This window comes from Glycine max, chromosome 4 (assembly GCF_000004515.6).
Source record: "Glycine max cultivar Williams 82 chromosome 4, Glycine_max_v4.0, whole genome shotgun sequence".
Taxonomy (NCBI): Eukaryota; Viridiplantae; Streptophyta; class Magnoliopsida; order Fabales; family Fabaceae; genus Glycine; species Glycine max.
In genome coordinates, this window is record NC_016091.4 from 6110152 (window position 1) to 6132069 (window position 21918).

The 21918-nt window shown below is 31.5% G+C and overlaps 2 protein-coding genes and 1 long non-coding RNA gene across 6 annotated transcripts; 1 reads left to right on the forward strand and 2 right to left on the reverse strand.

Moving 5' to 3' along the window:
• Window positions 1-430: 430 nt before the first annotated feature.
• Window positions 431-5735, reverse strand: LOC102665336 (uncharacterized). 3 transcript variants are annotated; one of them, XR_005891122.1, is made up of 6 exons: window positions 5630-5735; window positions 5272-5415; window positions 4704-4786; window positions 4498-4613; window positions 2532-2631; window positions 431-1068 (listed from the first exon to the last, which is right to left on the reverse strand). It is a non-coding gene; the product is annotated as an uncharacterized lncRNA (long non-coding RNA). The 3 variants fall into 3 exon arrangements; XR_005891123.1 differs by having other exon boundaries at window positions 5569-5722; XR_001388124.3 differs by having other exon boundaries at window positions 5272-5721.
• Window positions 5736-12329: 6594 nt separating this feature from the next.
• LOC100781163 (DDT domain-containing protein DDR4) lies at window positions 12330-16540 on the forward strand. 2 transcript variants are annotated; one of them, XM_026128191.2, is made up of 10 exons: window positions 12330-12649; window positions 12785-12895; window positions 13552-13638; window positions 13739-13776; window positions 13861-13942; window positions 14163-14269; window positions 14362-14518; window positions 14604-14696; window positions 14807-14933; window positions 15966-16249. In XM_026128191.2, the coding sequence occupies exons 1-10, from the start codon at window positions 12521-12523 to the stop codon at window positions 16100-16102; spliced, it is 1068 nt and encodes a 355-aa protein (XP_025983976.1). In that variant the 5' UTR covers window positions 12330-12520; the 3' UTR covers window positions 16103-16249. The 2 variants fall into 2 exon arrangements, with proteins under 2 accessions (XP_025983976.1, XP_014630007.1); XM_014774521.3 differs by having other exon boundaries at window positions 12331-12649; window positions 15986-16540.
• A 702-nt stretch (window positions 16541-17242) lies between these two features.
• On the reverse strand, window positions 17243-18676 carry LOC100780093 (acetylglutamate kinase, chloroplastic). The gene has a single exon (XM_006578122.4). The coding sequence runs from the start codon at window positions 18571-18573 to the stop codon at window positions 17557-17559; it is 1017 nt and encodes a 338-aa protein (XP_006578185.1). The 5' UTR covers window positions 18574-18676; the 3' UTR covers window positions 17243-17556.
• Window positions 18677-21918: the final 3242 nt, after the last annotated feature.

Here is a 21918-nt window from a genome sequence, read left to right on the forward strand (position 1 = left end):
AATGTAAGATTAACAATTTGATTTGACGGTGATTCAGCTCTTCCAAGTTCCTAGTATTTTGGTTCACGATTTAGAAACCAAACAACAAAGGGATAAATATAAGGGAGAAATGCTTATTCTTACGAAAAACAATCGCACGAAGTCATGCACAAATGTTATTATTTGATTTACAACAAATTAACAATTTAACTTTTTCCTTTTTTATCTTTTAAATATCCAATGAAATGTGTACATGTATTTATCGCGCAAATTCGTGTGGTATATTTTCGTACGAAATAGCATAGCTCTAAAGATAATTGAATCGGCAGATCAGGCAAATATGATCCACCATACCTTTTGACTAATACCGTTGATTTATCCCTACTATGATTTATCGAGTGACACTCGTAAAATCGAATAAATGACATCTTTACAACAAATAACTTTGATAAAAAAAAAAACTTTCATACATTGAAAAATGCTCAAAATTCATGTACAAATGTTCTATTCTGAAAAAACATCAATATTTTGCTAAAAATTGTAGACTTCTCTTTTCCAATGCCGTATTAAAGAGTGACTTTCGTTGGCCGAAAGAGAGTCAATTCCATTGAGTGCTTAAGAACTTCACGTATCGTTGATGACATTCAGATGGTCCCAAATTCAGTGTTTGCATGAGATTCAAGGATAAAATTGCACCAATTTCTGCGTAGGGCATGTGATGATTTATTTCCACCAATCTTTCAAACCTGGCAACAGTAGCAGTGCCAAACATATGTTGGACCAACTTGGATCTTTGTATACCTCAAGATCAAGAAACCCACTTCAACAAAATCCAGGAACTGTGAAATCACTGAAACAAAATAAGATCTCTTGATTTTTATAATTAATACTTGATTCCCATTGCTTTTGGTTCTTTCCACTTCTCTTGAGAAATGGTTATGATCTTACTCCAGCTTTCTAGACATATATGTTGAATTAATAGACCAGATACACTTTGGACAATCAGATTCTTCTAGCAATAGGTTACATGTACTGAGCCAACCACTGCTAACACATATCAGGCACGGGAAGTGCATTTGTATGCAGCGCCTGCAAGAAGAATGGTAGTTAAGAGAAATTGAACATTTTATTAGCAAAAGTACATGTCTATTGAAAGTGGTAGCGATAGTAAAACACTATGTCAAGCTCACAAATGAGAAAAAGAAAATTTTTGAATTGTGAGGAGCAGGTGGTATTGATAACCCTAGGGCAAGTGATACCTAATAACAGGATCTGTAGGATCCATCAAAACAAAGAAGTGTATTTTTCTTAATTTTTCAATTAATAGCTCATTTGATGCACTATAGGAAGTTGGGAAACTCAATATGTCTAACAAAGAAGTGTATTTTTTTGTCTTTTGGTTAAGCCATCAACCACTTTCTTTTTTGGTCATGAAGGTCGAAGACCTAGAGAAGAGATTAGAAGAAAGATTTCAAGCACTGAATTTACTAGATATTGAATCTGGCATTAGGTTCTTTCCAAGGAGTTTTGAGGCATTTGCTCCTTCATCACTGAGAATTAGAGACAGGAATTTTCCTCAGGTGATTACTGATTAGATATTATACTTAAAAAACAAAAATCACTGTTAAATTTTTTTAAATGTAATATATGAAATCTTTGTAGAAACACAAGGAGAAGAGAGAAATACCAAAGCTTTTATAATGATATATAATATCGTGATGATTTTGGGCTTCCTATAATTGTAGTTAGACTAGCAACCGGGTGCAGTACAAGAGTAATACAACATAGAGATCAAATAACATATAACACGACATATTTATCATTTTTGAAGTAACATGTGGACCTCTTTCTTTCAGTTAAAAGATATTTTTTCATTTTTTGTACCGATAAGTTTGTCTCGAATTGCCCGTCCCCATCCAGAAAAAAGTATTTCCAACTTTTTCCTTTTGTGAGTGCATAACTTTTAACTTAAGAAAGACAGTATATCATCTAAACACATTCACAATAATCCATCCTAATTGTCAGTCAATCATGGTTTTCAAGTTCACAATTTGAGAAATGAACAAACATTATCTTTATTAACAGGGTAATTCAGTCAGAATAAGCTGTGAATAACAATGCCTATCCAAATTTGAGGTTCCCTGTAACATGCAGGAATCACAGATGGGAAACAAGGCCCCATATTAGATAATCCATGTGACACTACTCTCTTATAAGCTGCGTCTTGAGGTGACACAGATTAGGTTAATCAGAAAATCCAACTATTAAATTTCCAAGCAGATATATATTAACCCAAGCCTGGATACCAGATTTGTTATCATTAGAAAGGCATATGATTGCAGTAAAAAAAGAAGAAAGGTATATAATTCCCTAGTTTGAAGAAGTGCGTTTACGATATATAGAGCTTACAATCCTAGCTGCTATGCATTTGAAGGTTACGATTCAGTGTAAACCTCATTTGGCAGTTAATAGAGCTTATTAGTTAATTTTCCATTTGGAAAGTCATGAAAAATGAAAACAAAGGTGGAGGCTAAAATTGATAGAAAGTTAACCTGATGAGCAACATACTGAACATCAGCCACACTTCCACTCTATGATGCAATTTGAAATGTACTTTTTAAACGACCACAAATTACACAAGCAAGAACCTTCCTGCATGCCCAATTCAAAAATAAAATACACATGTTACAATGGTTGCTGAGTAGCTGCAAGGAAAAAGCTATGGAGAAGGCACATGGCATCATGTATTGAGAGCATTGTAGCTACAAATTGATTGTCTAGTTCTTTTGAAAGATGGCAATAGATATAAGATATCCAAATTTTTGTACCTAAAATATTTTAGGGAATGAAGAATGATTTATAAAAATATCAAAGAATTTTTTTAAAAAATCCCAATTAACAACAAAAGAAAAATAGATAAAAGCCTTCACCCTTGGCTGCTAGTTAACATGTCTATCAGACGGTCTGGATGCTCTTTATGCTTATTGGCATAAATATTTATTGTAGCACCTAAGACCTGCCTCATTCAGAACGTTGAAAATTATAACTGTTTTACTGTCGGTGAGGGACCTACACTATGGTCAGGGTGTGCACTTGCACCCCTCATTCTTTAAAATTCACTAATAAAATTTCTTTTAAATTAAAAATTGTAAATAAAATCTTATATTTTTGTATTTTATTTCATATACATTTATATAGTTGAATTCATTGATTTTATTTTTTATAATTTGCTCTCACTAACTTAGGATCTTGGGTCCACCACAATTTACTTTAATGTTGTGTGTTTTGGGTGATCAGACCAAGCCTTTATTTATAATAAGTAAATAGAATAAATATTGATTAAATAAAGATCAATCAAATAATGAGTAATAAGGATTAAATCACTAATTTCTCTCTAATCATAAATAAGAGAATAATATGTAATCTAACAAAAATATTTCTTAAAGATGAGTTCTCTTGTAGACTTCCCCCTGTAACAGGACCAAGAATTACTAATAATAAACCATAAACTCAAGTGGTTAGAAAATGCACATTTTAATTGCCTTACTTGTTTTGACAATATAAAGCCCATGTCCATCTACGCTACAACCTCTTTGAAGCTACTTTATAGAGTCAAGTTTTACCATTACCAAAGCAATATAAAAAAAAAACTGGTGGTGTGACGGGCCATTGACACATTTACAGGGGTGGCAAGAATACGCCTAACAGCAGAAAAGGGCCGTTGGTTATGAGAGAATGCAAGGATAAAAAAGGGGACAATGATGGAAATAGGATGTCAGTTTTGTTATGTAGAAATTTTAAAAGGATAGGGGATTTGTTATGTGGAGGAGCTTATTAAACTTTTATTCAAGAGCTCTATATATAGAAATAGAACTAAAGTGTAACACAAAATTCAAATATTAACATTATCTTAATCTTAAAATCAAGCTGAACACATTCTAAATCTAAATGATAAGAATAATATCCTTATCTTTATATAAACTATCCTAAAATTTGAAATATAATAAAAAGTCCAAAAGCCTAAATTATTCAAAATTCAAATTATAGATATTTAGGCATATATTCTCAACCGGATGAAAGAGAGTGAAGAAATGGAAAAATTGATTAGATTAGAGAAATTACTAACCCTATGGAAGGTTAGCAAGAGGGAATTAGAGAATCATGGGCAGAATGATGTAGGGGAGGAGCTGAAATATGAGGGAGTCATCAAAGAATTTGGGAAAGAGGAAACCTTTGAGCAGGAGTATTGAAAAAAATCCACTTATAAGATAATGTCAAGATAAAATATATAAGGAAGGCAATCTTCATCTTATGAGCTAGTTTTTGGGGTCAAGTTAAGTTCAAACTCACCTTCTAAGAAGGAAGAGTGACACTATGTCCAATATTTAATTCTTGTAGAATCAAATACATTTGCAAATAGTTCTAGTCATTTAACTTTTGAGCCACATTAAATCATTCAACTGAAATTAAAAAAGCTCTTTACGAGTAGTAGAGAAAACGAAAATATAATTAGATTACCTGATCCCAGTCATCGTCATCTATTGTGCCCTTGATGTTTCTAAAGAATTCTGTCAATTGGCTGCCTCTTTTTCTCTCAGCAAGAGATGCAGCAACACTGGCATATATATCAACAGCTGCAAGATACAATTAAAAAAACTAGCTAAGTATGCTGACAACACTTTGTGGAGCTAAAACCAGATTGTAAAGAGGAAAATCAATGTTACCAGGAAGATTGAATTCATAGATCAATAGGAATGCCAAATCAAAATTCTTCTCAACAAGAACCTCTGCAATTTTACACCTTCGTCTGAAATTTTAAAAACATCATGAGCATTTGTAATAATTGTCATTATAGAAAACCATGAAATAGAAATATTACATGTCACAACAACAGAACATTTGAATGCATGCAATATGGATAGTGGACAAATCCAAATAACATTCTACAGTCATTAAGAGCACTATAATGATGGTTGACCCTAAAATTATCAAATGACTTAAAAATTCTATATGAAAGTACAACATCAAAAGATACTTGAGATGGAAGATTAAATTATAAGTTGTTCTACAATCCATTTAAATTTTAAACAAAACTGTTTGTGTTTTAACCAAAACATCTTAGGTTAATGAACATATATTAAACACCAGAAAAATTAAAGTTTTCTTTCTGTCATACAAATCTATTAGTCTCTAATGTAATTAAGTTATAATATTGGTTTGGCATATTTTTCCTCAGAAATTAATTACTAAACCACTGAGATCTCAGTATTGGGTTTGGGTATATCCAATTACCTGGATTGATACCCGAGTAGAAAATTTTACAAGACCTTCCTCTGTAAGCTTTTTAGAGGCACTTTTCCCTCTAAGACCTTTTGTGACAACCTTAGTAGATTCCCCACCTTTGTGCCTTGCAAACAATCCTTCATCAAAGTGCATCTATATCAATAAGCAAAGAAACACAGAATTATTAACAAAGAATAACATAAGTTAAACAAAATTGTGATGATTGATATATATAATAAGGTGAATTAAATATATGTCTTCTTATGATTTGTTGCATTCTGTTTTTTTAATAATATCTACAAGTACAAGGATCTGAGGACGACAATTGAAGGCTTCTTTTATTTTTGTAAGTCAAATAACAAGGTACCCAAAACAGAGCATAGAGCATATAGAGAAGAAAAACACTCATAGAATTCAATATTCCTGCAGTTACAAGAATGCAACTTGAAGCAAAAAAAGTTTTTTTAGAAAAGCAAGCCAACTGTTATTGATATATTCAATAAAAATAACCATAAATATCTTGAGCATGCTCAAAAGTTACCATGCTACCCTTCCTTTTTAAAATCAAATTATGGACATACCTTGGCATGTTCCAAAGGTCTAATGGCTTCCTCTTGTGAAGAAGAATTCACAAACAACTGAATGCATAAGAGTCCATCAGCAACATGGCCATTTTTTATTAATATTGTACATCATTAGAAAAATAAAAAAAATCTCCCTTGGAATTTTTTTAAAATGTTATAAGTTATAAAAAATTATATTCAAGACTGTCATTGTGGTTATGAAAATTTTCGTTCCATGCAGAAAATAAAAATTCCGCAAACAATATAGTTTTTATATATTTAATATGTATAAATAAATAAATTAATTATTTTTAGAATATCTAGTATAATATTAATATAATTACATTAAAATTGAGCAAAAAATTAATTATATTTTAAATTGAGCTCATTTTATCTTCAAAAATATTTAAATTTATTGAATTTTATTATTATTATTATTATAAATAATAATAATAATAGTGATGTAATACATATATGCAATGTATAAATTTAAAAGAAAAATAGTAAAAATAATTTTATAATAATTTAAATTTATTAAACTCCTGTCTTATCAAATTGAATTTTTAAGTATTATGTGATTTTTTAAATTAAGAATATTGATTATCAATTTTTTTCACGAAATTATTATTATGAAATATAATATATATCAAATATTATAATTTATTAAAATAACTAATCATAAATGTATGAGTTTTTTGGTAATGTGATATGAGTCTAGTTTTACAAAATATAATCATAATAATAATTCTGAAAAAATTCATAAGAATGATGTAAGTTATGAGAAAAAGCATGGTCAAATATTTATTTTTCATACCAAGTTTATTTTTCTTATATGAAAAGTATGAATTAAAAAAAATCTAAAATTAATAAAGATGATTATATAATACTACATAGTTATTAAAATTTGTTTGTTTGTTTTATTTATTGTTGATGTAATGTTGATATATATGTTATAATTTTTAAATGCAATTACTATCAAAATTAAAAATTATTTTAAATTTGTTGAAATAGTGTATTTTTTATTAAATAGATGTAATTGTTAATTATTTTAAAATAAATTTTTCATGATTTTAAAAATATCTTTCATTGATGTATATATTAATTTTAATTTTATATGTTTTCTGAATGCATATTTATATATACTAGTGCATTAAAATTGTTATAGATATTTCTGATGCACCCATGTGTCTGCAATTTTACTATAATAAATTAGATATATTATAATTTATTTTATTACGTACTGATGTGAATATTAGTTTTAGTTTAATATTTCTTATTTAAACATTTAAATCTATATACATGTTTTTACTTGTGCCTTGACTATTTATGGTAATATGATAATTTAATATATTCAGTAAAAGAGTTGGGTTTATTGTATGCCTAAAGATATACATATATTTATCTAAACATGCAAATATATCAATTTAAATGACATATTTAGATCAAATAGCGGAAATTAAATATATTACGAGCGTACCTCCCGCCATTGTGAATTGAACAGGAAGCGGCACGGTGACTACAGATATATTTGCAAAGATATGGGTTGAATGTAGATGGAAAATGAACCAGATTCAAAATAACTAAATGTTCCAAAATAATAAAATAAAAAAAATTCCAAACATTAACATGTTTATATTTTACATTATTACTCTCTTATATATTAAATTCTTGAGTTGGTGTCAAAATAAAAATCCTTGAGTTTGATGTTAATTACACGTAAATTGTGTTATTGATGTAGATAATGACCACAGATGATCAATGGGAAGCTTTAAGGGGTGAATGCAGAGATGCTAAAGATGCAATCTTCACTTGTGCATAGCACAAATCGTACTCTAATAGTATATATAAGAAAACTTTGATTATTATATACACGTAAAGATAAGCATGTTAGAAATATTTGATGTACATAGTGTAAACATGTCTAAAATTATTAGTTTGGATCAATGAGTTAACAAATTGTATATATTTTGAAATTTTTTATAAAAAAAATATGATAAAATTTGGGACAATCACACAGGATGTGGATCGCAGACTCTGTCCCTTGGTGAACCAAACAAATTGAAAATAAAGTGAAACTAATACCCTCAACTTGTTCATAAGAATCCCTTGTGAAGAAAAAATAACACGACGATGTAAGTCATGTATTAAAGGTTTTAGATTGAGTTTTGGTATAGTTTGGTTTTGATGGTTAGCCTCACACTTGATTGTGATTGCAAGTTGTGTTATGTGTGCCTTGTTGAGTCTCTTATACCCTTTATTTGGATAAGTTGAGAAAAAACTTGATGAGTATTAGGATTAACCATAGTTCAAAAATCCGGTTCGATCGGGATTTGATGACATAATCGGACCGATTTGGTAATTAGACCGGCCATGCATCTGGCCCGGTATGACCAGACCAGACTCGACCGATTTTGTGTAAATCCAGTTTTTTTAAACCCGTATTGAGTTTTCGCATAAAAAAAAAAAGGTTATAAAACTGTCAACACAACGCCATTTAGAAAAAATCTAAAAAACCTCAACCCTTCTCTCGATGTTTCTCTTCATTCTCTGATTTCTCTTGACCAGTTTTAGCTGCAAGAAGCGAAGAAGAAAGCCCCAACCAGAAACTCCTCTAAAGCGGTCTGCTAGTTTTTTGTGGAACAAGGTTAGCTTCCAGTTCTAGCCCGTATGTGCCTAGATTTGGAGCCACATAGGTACACAAATCTTAAAAGAGTAACAAATTACACAATGCACTTACCGAGCTTAGTTCAGTGCGCTGCCATCATCCCTCATTACGCCCATTCATGTCCATTGCCCACTAAACACACACACAAAACACTTTTGCTTTTCTTTTTAGTAAGTGTAGTTTTTTATTTGTTCTCATTATTCTTGTAACTATAATTTGATATGTAATTCTTATTTTAAAATTTATTTTTTACCAAGTCCGATATGTATTCTAGTGATAAAAAAAGTCCAATATGTATTATTGTATTCAATCTCTCGTATATAGTTAATTTAATTGTAACCTCTTTAGACCATATTCAAGTTGAATATTTTATACATTCAAGTTGAATATTTTGTACTGAATGCTAGAATTAATTATATCAGTAGAGATAAGGAACAAAGGTTGGCAAAAGAAATTAAAGCTTTCGGAAAAAATTAATTACATAAACTATAACAACCTGATTCACTTGATCAAGCTTGCTGATAATGTTTAGGCGTACGTCATGAAATTCATCCTTCAAAAGGGAAAGGAAGATAGGAAGAAGCTGCTCAATTGTTGCTTCCTGCAATGAAGATAAGGTAGGACTGAGATTCACATTTACACCAAAAAAACTACTACTATCACAATAACCTAGAAAATAGATTTTGTGGATTATCTTTTATGGGAGAATGGAGACAGAACAAATATACAAATTTCTAGGAAACTAAAAAGACGGGGAGAAAGGCTACAAATTGGGATACAATACTAGTTGCATGATTGAAGTATCACAATCTAGTAAATTCAATATAAGTATTCATACCAGAAAAGGGCAAATGTCAGTTATCACAAAGTAACTGTGGTAACTGCACAAGTAGTCAAACACATAGAAGAGGCTAAATTAATCTGTTAGTTCCTGAACTAATTGGAAGTTTTTAAATCTTTTTAAAAGGGTTCAAAGCACAGGTACCTATTTGAAAATTCTTAAATAATTCAAGGAGCCGCTAAATAATTAAACCACAACCTTTTCCTAAATTAATTACATTGTATGTTTCCATTTGTTCTCACTATTCTTGTCGCCCTTTTTTAAAAATTCTGTATATATTTCTCTTATAACATATAAAATACAAAATTCAAATCATCCTCATAGGCAACCTTTAGAAAACTGCATTAATTATATTTATGCCAAAAAGAATAGAGAAAACAAGAATGGTTTCCTCAGCCTTTACCTAGAGTTGAAATGCAGTCAAATACAATATTCATCATCTTGCATAATGTTTTAATCTTCTAAGCACAACTTGTATGACATAAAGAGGTTACCATTAAATTTTGTATGAGATGACTGATGAAGAGTCTCATTCATTTGATGAAAAATGATTACCTGGAGTTGACCTAATATTGACTCCTTCAATATAAATTATGGATGTTATCATGTTGATACTATTTGTGTTTTCATTTCAAAACTTATCATGGACTTGTGTAATTTGGCTTATTGAATTAGGACTTGTATTATCAACTTTGATATTTCAATTATTATTTTGGATTTTGGAGTATAAATGGACGTTTCTTAATCAAATAATATTAGTTATATACTTGTATATAATAAATATATATATATAATTTAAATTTTTTTCATACATACTGGATCAAATCGGACCAATTATTGGCCTACCGGTTAGGCCATTGACCCACTACCTCGATCGGAGCATTGACCAGATTGGGTTTCACAACTTTGAGATTAACTAAGAATTAAAAGTAAAAATAATTTTTTTAAAGTTAATTTTGAGATCGTCACATTTTAAGTATTTGAAAATCATGTATAACTAAACATTAAATGAATATGTTAGTTTATAACTTAGTAAAGCTTGTTCAAGTTTTGCTCTAACAAACTACAAAGTGTGATTTGTCATCTAGTTCAAACTTTGGTTTTATAAAAAAGACATAAAGTTGATGATAATCGATTACCTATTTTAAAATATGGCTTTATAAAATAGACATGATATTTGGAATAAATTATTACAAACTTTTAATAATCAGTTATTTAGGCTAGAATTATGGGTGAAAATAGATCAAATGACTTATTATGAATCTATGATTCGACCTTTACAAGATCTAACTTAACCTGACTTATTTTGTTATGATAATTTCTATTGTCTAAAATAAGAACAATTACGTCATTTTTAACTTGTGTCACAATAGATTTGTTGAATTTATTAATTCACGCAAAATTAATGTTTTATATTTATCATTTATTATCATGTTTATTCAAATTTTCACAATTATTTATTAAATATATTGCATTACACACTGAGAATATTTAAGTATTGTTAAAATTATTCAATTGTTTTTTATTTATGTACTATGCTTTTTAATTAAAACAAGAGTAAAGTATTAACAATAACATTGTTTGGCTTATAGAAAAATAATAATAATGTTTAAATATTAATATTATGATGATTATGATTGTTTATTTAATTATTTAATTAAATATTTAATAACTTATTTCTCATGCTTGTCAATTGTCTAATAATCATTATATGATATTTTCATATTATTATTTAATTAATATTTTATGAATGAAAAGTATAAATGTCTGACTTATTTACGGGACTGTCAAGAATTAGTAATAATAATGAATGTTTTTAAAATTATTTTATTAGGTACATGTATCCCGTACAAACAAAGTAGTATTTTTTTAATAATTTTTATTTGCTATATGGAAAAATATTTATTTAATTTTTTAATTATTTTAAATCATGTGTCTCATAGAAATCAAATAAACAATGATTAAATATTTTATTTACATATACTACCTTCACTCCTCTATATAATAAACAAATCAGTGTAATTTTTTTTTTATCTTATTATAAGATACATTAACTCATCTTCAAACGTTATTGTATTTTTTAATTTCTTTTTACATACTTAATTTATTGTGAATTTCACTAATAAGACATCCACTTATTTTTCATGCAAATCGATGCATTTATTAACCTATTAACTATATATATTGGTCATACTCGTTGGCGAATTTTTTTTTTACTACATTTATTTATAGAATAAAATTTAAATTATAAAACTATAATTAAAATGAAATAATTTAACTATTTTTCTTAATTTTGATAAATCAGTTATTTATTTTTTATATAAAGGATTGGAAATAACATTGTTTAATAAGAATGCCACAAATGTTTGTAAGTGAACTTATCTTCTATCTTATTAACAAATAAATTCATACACAATGTATATGTTATTGTTCTATCTTAACATGCTAAATTAAGTTTTTTATTGTATAAACTTTAACTAACATAAGATATTTTTCAAGCAATATAAAGATGATATTATTCTTTTCTTTTTATATATATAAAAAAATTATCCTCTCTTTGAATTTACCCAAGTGTCACGCTAGTTCACACTAAGTTATTGTTATTTTATATAAATAAAATAAAAGAACTTTTGTTCAAGGTTAAAAAAAGTTTGAACGTATTTATTGTCACACTAACAATCGATAAGAAATAATATTATCATAACATTAAAGTAATTTATCATTGAATGAGAGTAGTGCATGTATTATTTATTATTATTATTATTTTTACTGCACTAGCGAGCAAAATTTGATTAAACGTTGGCATACAGTTACTTTTTTACTATTTTTGTAAAGGCTGAACTCAAGACACCATCTCTTGTGAAGATCCAAAATGACCCGTATTTTACTGCGGCAAAATCTGCATTGAACGGTGCGTTTAATGTCGCGAGGGAACGAAAATTGGCATGGCGCGATCCTGAAATTAACCCTAGAAAACTAGACATGATGGAACAGTGTATAATGTTCAACTCTTCAACTGCTAAATAAAAAAAGTGAAAAACACGATTTGAGCGGGAAACTGTCCTTTGTTTTTTTCTTTCTCACACACACAAAAAAAACTTCATTTTATTTCACATTTCTCATTCTTTCTTTCAATAATTTTTTTGCATCTTCTGATTGAAAGCGTTTAGTTACTGTCACGGAGCGACGATGCAGGCCGTGGAAGAAGGTGGTGGCGGCGAGGAGCGAAACGCGCGTTTCGAGGAAAACGATTTGGACTTGGAAATTTCGAAGTTGCGCGGGCGATGGGAACTCGCTTCTGTTCTCAATTTTTTGGACGTAAGAGATCTGAAATTTTTCGTTGAAATTGTTTTTATTAGGTCACGAAATCGTTTAGGAGACTGTGTGTTGTTTTTTCAGTGAAAGTAGAGTCACTCGTGATATTTTATTATGCATTGTAATGTTGTGATTCAGGTGTTTGGTCCGATACTTGGTAAAGATTTGAATCTTTCTGCTGAAGATATTGAGATCGGGCTTGTTAAGCCTGACGCTTCGCTTGCTCGGCTTCACATTCAACTTTTGAAGGTATCTTGTTTAATGTAGTTATTGAAACGGGCTAGTCTGTGTTGAAAACGTTTTATTTGCTGGAATAATTAGAAAAGTTGTTGATTGATGTGTGTGCATGCAATTGGTAGTGGTTGGTGGAGATGCGTCGTGCAAATGTTAATGTTGCTGTTTTGGACGTTTTTTGTTTTATGTTTCTAGTTTGAGTTCTGGTATGGGAAAAAGGGATGGAGAAATTGGTTATGTGGTTTTCCATTTCTTAGTGTGTAGTGTTTGTGGGTAAGAAATGGTGGAGGCTGAAAATTGCTCAGTTGGGACAGTCTGAGATTATTTTGTTCGATACTCCAATTTATTAGCTTTTACTTGTAACACTACCCAATGACTTTGTTTTCAAATCTTTGTTTGTTTTCCCAAAAGTGCATTAGATCCATTGTGCAAAGTACATCAAGTCCAATGGAGATATAGGCAAATGAACATTTTTATTTTACATGTAAAATCATGAGGATAGCGGAAATTATGTAAGGGAAATACATTTTAAAGAGGAAGTTGAATATACTTATTGTGTAAATTGCCTAACTTCCTCAAATCAAACATACTATTCTACTGTTTCATTTTTTATTTTTTTGTTGATGGCTTCCTACCTAATGTGGATTTAATTTCATTTGTATTCCTGCCAGGGAATACCACCTGTGAGTAAAACATTGGAGGATTCTGATAAATGGGTTACTGCACTCTGTAAGAATCTGACTACGTGGTGGCCATGGGTAAGTCACTGAGATATTGCTTTTGAGTTTGCCTTTTCTTTTTTCTCCCATTGCAGATTGAATTAATTACTTTCACTTGCTGGTTGGATCTGTGCTATAGGTTGCCAAGGGGGAGATTCCACTTGTACCATCTAAAGGGTACTGAGCTGCACTGATCATGCTATATTGTTACTTATTGCAATGACATTTTTAAAAAAACTGTTTTTGGAAATGCTTGTGCAGAGTGGAGATATCCAAGTACAAGGAACTTGATCCGTTAGATCGTTTACTGCTGCTAAAAGCTCTTTGTGAAGTTAGAGCTCAGGTATTAATATTTTCTGTTTTGTTCATTCAAATTTTTGTTTATTTAATTTGATAAATTAATATATGAATACTTTTGCATCTCATGACTAGAAACTAGATAAATCCTCTTAGTCTATGTTACTGATCATCTTTGGTGTTTCTCTCTCTTTTTTATAATGCCTTTGGCTGTTTTAATTTTGTCTGATGTAAATTATTTTGCTTGGGTGTTTGTTTATATTCAGCAACATGATGCAGTGTCATACATCAATGATGCTTTAAAAGAAGGAACCCAAATTTCAACTTTTCGCAAAGATGCCGTAGGAAGAGATGGAACTGGCACATCTTACTGGTAATCTTTCTTTTTTAAAATATGTTCCAAATCTTTTGAAGATTCTCAAAACCTTAAAATTGTCATTGCTAACATGTCTATTTTTGTTATAGGTACGATGCAACTTCAAAAGGTCAGAGTCACAGATTGTACAGGGAAATTATCACATCAGACTCAATTCCAAATGATAAGGATGAAGAATGTTTATCACTCCCCACCATTCAATGGGAAACACTTGCTTCCAATCTTGAAGATTTTTCAAAAGTAGCTGTAAGATCATGTTAACCATCTTTTGTCTTACTTTTCCCCCTGGATTTGAAACCTTATTAACTTTACCTTTAAATGTTAACTGCAGGAAAAATTTGCAATCAGCAAGTCTGCTGTGGAAGTTGCTGTTAGCATGAAGCTTCAAGATGATGCTATTCCTGCTCTTGAAAAGCTTCGGAAGGTATGGACATCCTTTTGTTTAGTGTTTGATTGGTGTACATTCTAGGGAACACCCTCATCTTCGGTTGTGATATTTTGATGTAAAGGGAATATCACCTTTGATTTATGCAGAAGAAAGAAAGAGCAATAAAGCAAAAACAAAGGCAGGATATGCTGTTAAAAAAAGATTTTCAGAACTCTCATTATTCTGGAAATACACGCTCTTGTCGCACACGAAGGCCTATTAGTTATACATTTGGTAAGATGTGTGTTATGTGTTCAATTACATGGCATCATCTTGCATTCTAGCACCTACGGATTCTAATGCACAGGACAACTGTTAGGGGGCTTTTGCTTCAAGGTTTACTATCACATTTCATGGAATATTTTGCTTAAGAATATTATTCCCATGAACACATTTGATAATTTTAGAAAGAAATTAAATTTATTTAATTAAAAAAAAGAAATGTGGAAGAAGAGAGTGGGAATAGGTAGTTATTGTAGGGAGTAACTTCCATTCCAATGGGAATGTAAGATACTCAGCTTTCACCATGAAAATCAGAAATAAGGCAAGTATTAGTATTTCAAATTCCTGGGAGTCAACAATGCTGGGAATATATTTTTAAAACTTGTAGCAAACAAGAGAATGTAATATTTCGATGTTCACTTTCCTGGGAATAATTTGTAATGCCTTGAAACAAACATAACCTTGGTGGATTTGACTTTGTTGTGCACTGGTTTGTACTTTATTGTTTATTGTTTATGTATTGCTTGCTTTATTAGTGAGGGTGGGTCTTGTCAATTGGGCAGGTGCGGATGTTTGTGCCCTTGTGAGATGTCCTACATTTTACAATATCATTCGTAGAACATGAGTTGTTACTTTTCACTTTTTGGAATTGCTTTATCTAAACTTTCTTTTATCAAATATATTCAATCTCAGTTTCTAATCTTAGGGAGTGATGAGTTGTGTTTACATGAAACATTTAAGTGTCAAATGGTTGTTTTAATTTTAAGATGTTAAATTATTTAAAATATATCCTCATCAAATATTTCAATGTTAGAATTGCATTTCTAATTTTTATCACTACTACGTTTTCCTCATTTGCTGTTAATTTAATATGTGTATGCGAATTAATTTGAGTGAATCATTAATGCCCAAAGACATTTAATGTGATAAGTAATCACTAGTTTATCAATTGAGCGTATAAGTAGTTTTGATTTCTTTCCATTTCCTGCCTCTTCATGATATCAATTGGAATTTTAGATATTAATTACTTCTGAGATCTGATAGTGATGACACTGGTTATGAAGTTGAGAATCATGGTAGCAGCGAGGAGGATGGTGTTGATGGCGAGTTGGGCAACTTGGAAGCACCCTCAAGCCATGCAGTTTCTTATCCAAAAGGGGTTCGCTGCAGCAAGCGGTTAGCTGGAGTTCCTAGCCACACTATTTTAGAAAGCAGAGGCTTAACTGCAAAGCAAAGATTGAGGCAAAGACCCACCCGCAATTCTGCTATGGAATCTATCAATGTATCCGATTCAGAGGACGAAGCACGTGAAGGGAAGAGAGATTTGTCCGAGTCTACTTAGGCCTGGTATTAACCTGTATTTTGGCTAAAGCATGCAAAGTGAGCAGTGGCATAGAATGTTTGTCTTCCAAATTGGGGGAGACTTGAAGCCATCCTTTTCCTAGGATCATCATTATACCTAATTTTTTGCTTCTCCAATATTTGTCTTCAAATCCATGAACCCATTTTTTGTCTCTTGGATGAGATCCTAGAAATTTCTGAAATATTTGAGTATATAGTATAGTATATATATATATATATATTGGCTAATGAATTTCTATGCGGTTAGTTTTACGCATCAGATGCCTTCAATTCAATCATGTCGTACATGACATGCACTTTAACCCATCATGAATCTAACAAAACAAGTGCAGTAACCTTATTACATGATTGACAAGAAACATATGGAAAATAACAACAAAGACCGTGAACATCCTTTACTCACATTCTTAATTAGGTCTTATTAGTCGCACACTCTTAATTTGGTCTTTTTTATGTGTAGCAGATGTGTCAAATATATTATGCTAACAAGTTGGCCTTGTCCTGTTCCATGTATTTTATGTTTTAATCGGATTGAGTTTTAGATTAAAGAATTGACCCTATAAAAAATTCAGACCCGTTAGAACTCAATATAACCCGTCCCACACGAACACCCTTTAACAGCATAAATTTGCCATAGGATTATCTTATTCAACATGCAAATGTGAAATAGATCCAGTGAATCATTAATAGCAAACACAATCTCACTGCTTTATATATAAATAAATCAATTCTGTTGTGTCAACAAAGTAATCTTGTTGGTAAATGTTCTGTTTGCTTCGCTCTGTAGGATCACCCCTGTACAATGATGATTTTTTCAATTATTAAATGGAGCTTTTGGGGTTTCTTTCTCGCTGCTTTTGCGTAATTGCTGTGCCAAACACGCTCTACATATTTACAATAACAAGCTTGGCTGTTTTAACCCAGCCTTGTCTTTAGCATGCAGTGGCATAGATTGTTCGTCATCAAAATTTGCAGAATTCATTAATTTCTTGCTTCAACATTTCTTTCGGAATCCACTAACCCAATTTTCTTGTCTCTTGGAAGTAATACAAGAAATCTCTGAAATATTGGTTTACATAACCAGGCTAATGAATCTTTACGCTACATTTTTTTTTTTAAATATCAGCTACCTTCATTTCAATTAAACCGTCTCTCACATTACACGCACTTAAAGCAATCACCAATCTAACAAAACAAGCGCTGCAATGCAACCTCAACTCAATGTAGTGCATACGTGCTTGAAAAGAAAGGACCACAAACACGATAAATAAACTCATCCAGTTATCATAGTTCCAGCACCTTCATCAGTCAAAATCTCTAGCAACAAAGAGTGCGGAACCCTACCATCAATAATACTCGCTGTAGTAACCCCTTGCGCCAGCGATCTCACGCAACAATTAACCTTAGGTATCATTCCACCGCCAACTTTTTCATCTTCCATCATTTTCTTAACTCCTTTTATGTCAATCTTCTTAACCAAGCTGTCAGGGTCGTTACGATCTTCCAATATTCCCGCTACATCGGTCAGCAGAATCAGCTTTTCAGCGCCGAGCGCCGCGGCCAATTCGCCGGCGACGGTGTCGGCGTTGATGTTGTAGGGCTGTCCGGACTCGTCGGCGGCGATGGAGGTGACGACGGGGATGTGGTTGGTGTCGATGAGGGAGCGGAGGACAGTGGGGTCGACGCGTGCGACCTCGCCGACGAAGCCGAGGGCGGCAGCCTTGGGGGCGGGGCGGGCGGTGAGGAGGCGGCCGTCCATGCCGGAGAGGCCGACAGCGGTGGCGCCGGCCTTGTTAATTAGAGAAACTAGGGTTTTGTTGACTTTTCCGACGAGGACCATGGAGACAATCTCCATGGTGTCGGCGTCCGTGACGCGGAGGCCGTCGCGGAAGACGGCGGGGATGTTGAGGCGGCCGAGCCAGGAGTTGATCTCGGGGCCACCGCCGTGGACGAGAACGGGGCGTAGACCGACGCAGGAGAGGAGGACGAGGTCGTTGATGACGGAGGCCTGGAGCTCCGGGGACTTCATGGCGGCGCCGCCGTACTTGACGACGATGGTTTTGCCGCGGAATTTCTGGATGAAGGGGAGCGATTCCGAGAGCACGTCGACTCGGTACTGACCCTCGGTGGTGGTGAGTGGAGGTTGGACCGGGTTGGCAACCGCGGAAATGGCGCGGTGGCGGAGGCGAGTGGAAGGGAAAGAGTGGTGTGTGGTGAGTGGGTTTTGGGGTTTGGTTGTGAATGGAAAAGAGGGGCAAAGATTCGTTAGGGTTTTGGCTGCCCCTGCCATCGTGAAGAGAAAGTTGCAGAGTAAAGAAAGAAGCAGGGTTTAGGACTTCGACGGCTACTGTTGTTTCAGATACATTACATTTACAACACAAGTCTACATAAGGTAATTTTATTTTCTCACGTGCTATGCATACTTGTTTATATTATGATAAGATTTAAAGCAAGAGATTTATTTTAACATGTGCTTTAGAAAATCAAATTTTTAACGTTAAATCTTGTCACTATTGATTGTGACGTCGATAATTGCACTTTCATATAAATACGACCTTTTGCATTGTTTAAATGAGACAAAAAAAAAGGATGATATTGTTCACAAACAGTAGTCTTTTAGCAAACGGGGAAAAATATATTGAGTTTTGTTGTTGGTAAACACATATGAGTAATTTTTCAGGTTTTCCAATCACGACGAATATACAAAAATTATGAAACTGTATGTGTAATAGCATCTTCAGGACCGCTTTAAATTAGTGAAAATTTGAGTTTGAGTATGTTACGTTACGCGACCTTGTGAATATGGTTGATACCTATAGATTTGCTGCAATGATCGATAGTTTGAACAAGCGAGAAGGAAGAGGACGCTTTGAATCTGTTTGTTTTAAAAAAAAAAATATTATTTACTTCTTAAAAAAATACTTATATAAAAAATACTAATTTTAAAATTAATTTTTTTAAATTTAAACAAACTCATCAAAGATTATCAAACTCGAGAGTTTACTTCTGAGAGTTCCATAAACTAATTAAACATTTCAACAATATAATAAAGGATAAATTTTTCAGTTTGGGACTTATTTACAAACTAATTCCCGAAATGGTGTCCTTTTGAAACATTTTTTCAGGGGGTGTTATTTTTGCACCTACCCAACATGCAAGTTGCAGGTGGGAGTGGCGACTTCGTGCATGAGCGACACATGGCAAGCGCTGGGGGACGTGCCAAGCTCGTTGGCGATTTCAAGCTGCCACACTGGAATCGCTGGTCCTGCTGGCGCCACCAGCCTAGGGTCAGCTTTTCAGGCAGGTTTCAGCTTTTTCAGATAGCAGTGTAGCGCTAGCAGTGTTGGCGATTTAGGATAAGTAAGAAAACGTCACTCCCTTTGACGTTTTAGGCTGTTTAAAACGTCACTCCCTTTGGCATTTTAGGGTGTTTAAATACCCCTCCCCTTTCAACATTTTTTCAACGCTTTAGTTTACCTCTACAACTTCATTTCCTTTGTTAGCTTTGGCAATCAAAAATTTTATGTGGTATGAAATATTTTTTTAAAGTACGTTTTATATTTCATAGACTTGTTAGTGTGTGTTTAAATGTGTAAAATAAAAGAAAATTTATGTAATAATGTTTATTTGAAGAAAATTTTATCAGTGAAAATAAAATATTTTGAATATGAAATTTGTAGTATTTTTTTAATTAGATTAGGTTGGTGTTGATGATTTATTAGTGTGTTAATAATTGATGAACGTTTGAACTTTCATTTAAAAAAATTTGTAGATCATATTTATTTGAAGTATTTTGAGTACGAAATTTATTTTAATATGAAGTTGTAGTATTTTTTTAATTAGATTAGGTTCATTTGTTGGTGTGTTAAAAATTTATAAGCGTTCAAGTTGAAAGTATTATTCAATGATACTTTGTTGTTTCTGGTATCATATTTATTTTAATATATTTGTAGTAATTTTTTAATTACCTATTTTCATTTTGAAGTTATTATTGTTAAGATTAATTATTTATACTACTAACTTCGTTCATGAATTATTTTATTTTGTCTTTAAAATTACTATCTTAAAATTATTCATTTTTTTTAAGTGTGTCCTATGAAATTAATTTGAAGTTAATTAAATTTTTTTAAAAGAAAAATTGGATGTGAAGTTCCAATAAAGGAACCTTTTGTGATTACATTTTATTAGTTTGAATTTAAAGTTTTATAAAATCGTTCGTGTTATTTAAGTGTGTTGATGTGAAATTTATTTAAAATTAATAATTTTGATTACATGTTGATTAGTTTAAAATTACTACATTGAAATCGTTAATGTTTTTAAAGTGTGTTAATGTGAAATTGATTTGAAGTTATTTTTTTTAAAATAAAGTTTTATTTTGAAGTTCCAGCAATGACTTTTTGTGATACTCATTTTATAATTTATTTGACGTGTTAAAATATTATTTTTATAGGTACACGATGAATTCAGTTATAACATTGTTGTATCTCAATGGAAGGGTATATGAAGATAATGATGGTGTAATATTTGAAGGCAGTAAAAAAACGATTCAGATTAAACGTGGAATTAGTTTCAATGCTTTGAAGAAAAGAATTGGAGATAAGGTAAAGTTACAAAATAATGAAATTATTTCTGCTATCAGTTGTAGATTTTTAGTGTCAGGAAAATATATTGCCTTGCAAATTTGTGATGACGAAGACGTTGAAACGATGCTGGAAAGTTTTAAACAACAATAACAAATGTCAGTTCTGGAATTGTACATAGAAAAAGATGTGGCTGGTGGTTCAATGTTTCATTCTGCAAATTCGCTTACAGTATATAAAATTATTCCTAATCTATGATATCAAATATTTAAACTAAATGTAATCTACCATATACAAAATTTAAACTAAAGCTAATCTAAAATTAATAAGTTACGGTACCTAAAATTATTCCTAATCTATTATATAAAAAATTTAATTCTGACCTAATTTTAAATTAATAATTTACAGTACATGAAATTGTTCCTAATCTATCACATCAAATATTTAAACTAAATGTAATCTACTATATACAAAATTTAAACTAAAGCTAATATAAAATTAATAAGTTATGGTACTTAAAACTATTCCTAATCTATTATATAAAAAATTTCAACTAAACCTAATCTATCATATAAAAATTTAAACTATTCCTCATCTACCATATAAAATTAATAACTCAGAGTATGTGAAACTATTCTTAATTTACCATATAAAAAATTTAAACTAAATCTAATCTACCATATAACATTAAGAATTGAAACTAAACTATACAAAATTATTAGCTTACAGTACCTAAAACCATTCCATTATCAGAATATAAACATCTACATAAATAAAAACATACAAAATATTCAATATATAACTTCCAAGTTTTTAAGAAAATGGAAGAACACCAACAATAGCAAGCAACTAGCTCTCCCTCGACACAAGCAATTTCACTCTCTCGGTTAACACAAGCAAACTCGAAAGCAAGGAATGAATGCCATGACCCAGCTTTTAAACGAAGAAGCACACAAATCGCCAATGGCCTTTGCGATTTCAAACCAACGCAAATCGCCAATGGCATTTGCGATTTCTGCTGCAAACCTGCTGCTTTCCTCCTAGGCTGCTGCACT

Coding starts and splice junctions, on each gene's coding strand:
- LOC100780093 (XM_006578122.4), bottom strand. CDS start 18,573: ATGGCAGGGGCAGCCAAAACCCTAACGAATCTTTGCCCCTCTTTTCCA.
- LOC100781163 (XM_014774521.3), top strand. CDS start 12,521: ATGCAGGCCGTGGAAGAAGGTGGTGGCGGCGAGGAGCGAAACGCGCGT. Junction 13,943..14,162: donor TTTGTGAAGTTAGAGCTCAG/GTATTAATATTT, acceptor GTTTATATTCAG/CAACATGATGCAGTGTCATA. Junction 14,697..14,806: donor CTCTTGAAAAGCTTCGGAAG/GTATGGACATCC, acceptor TGATTTATGCAG/AAGAAAGAAAGAGCAATAAA.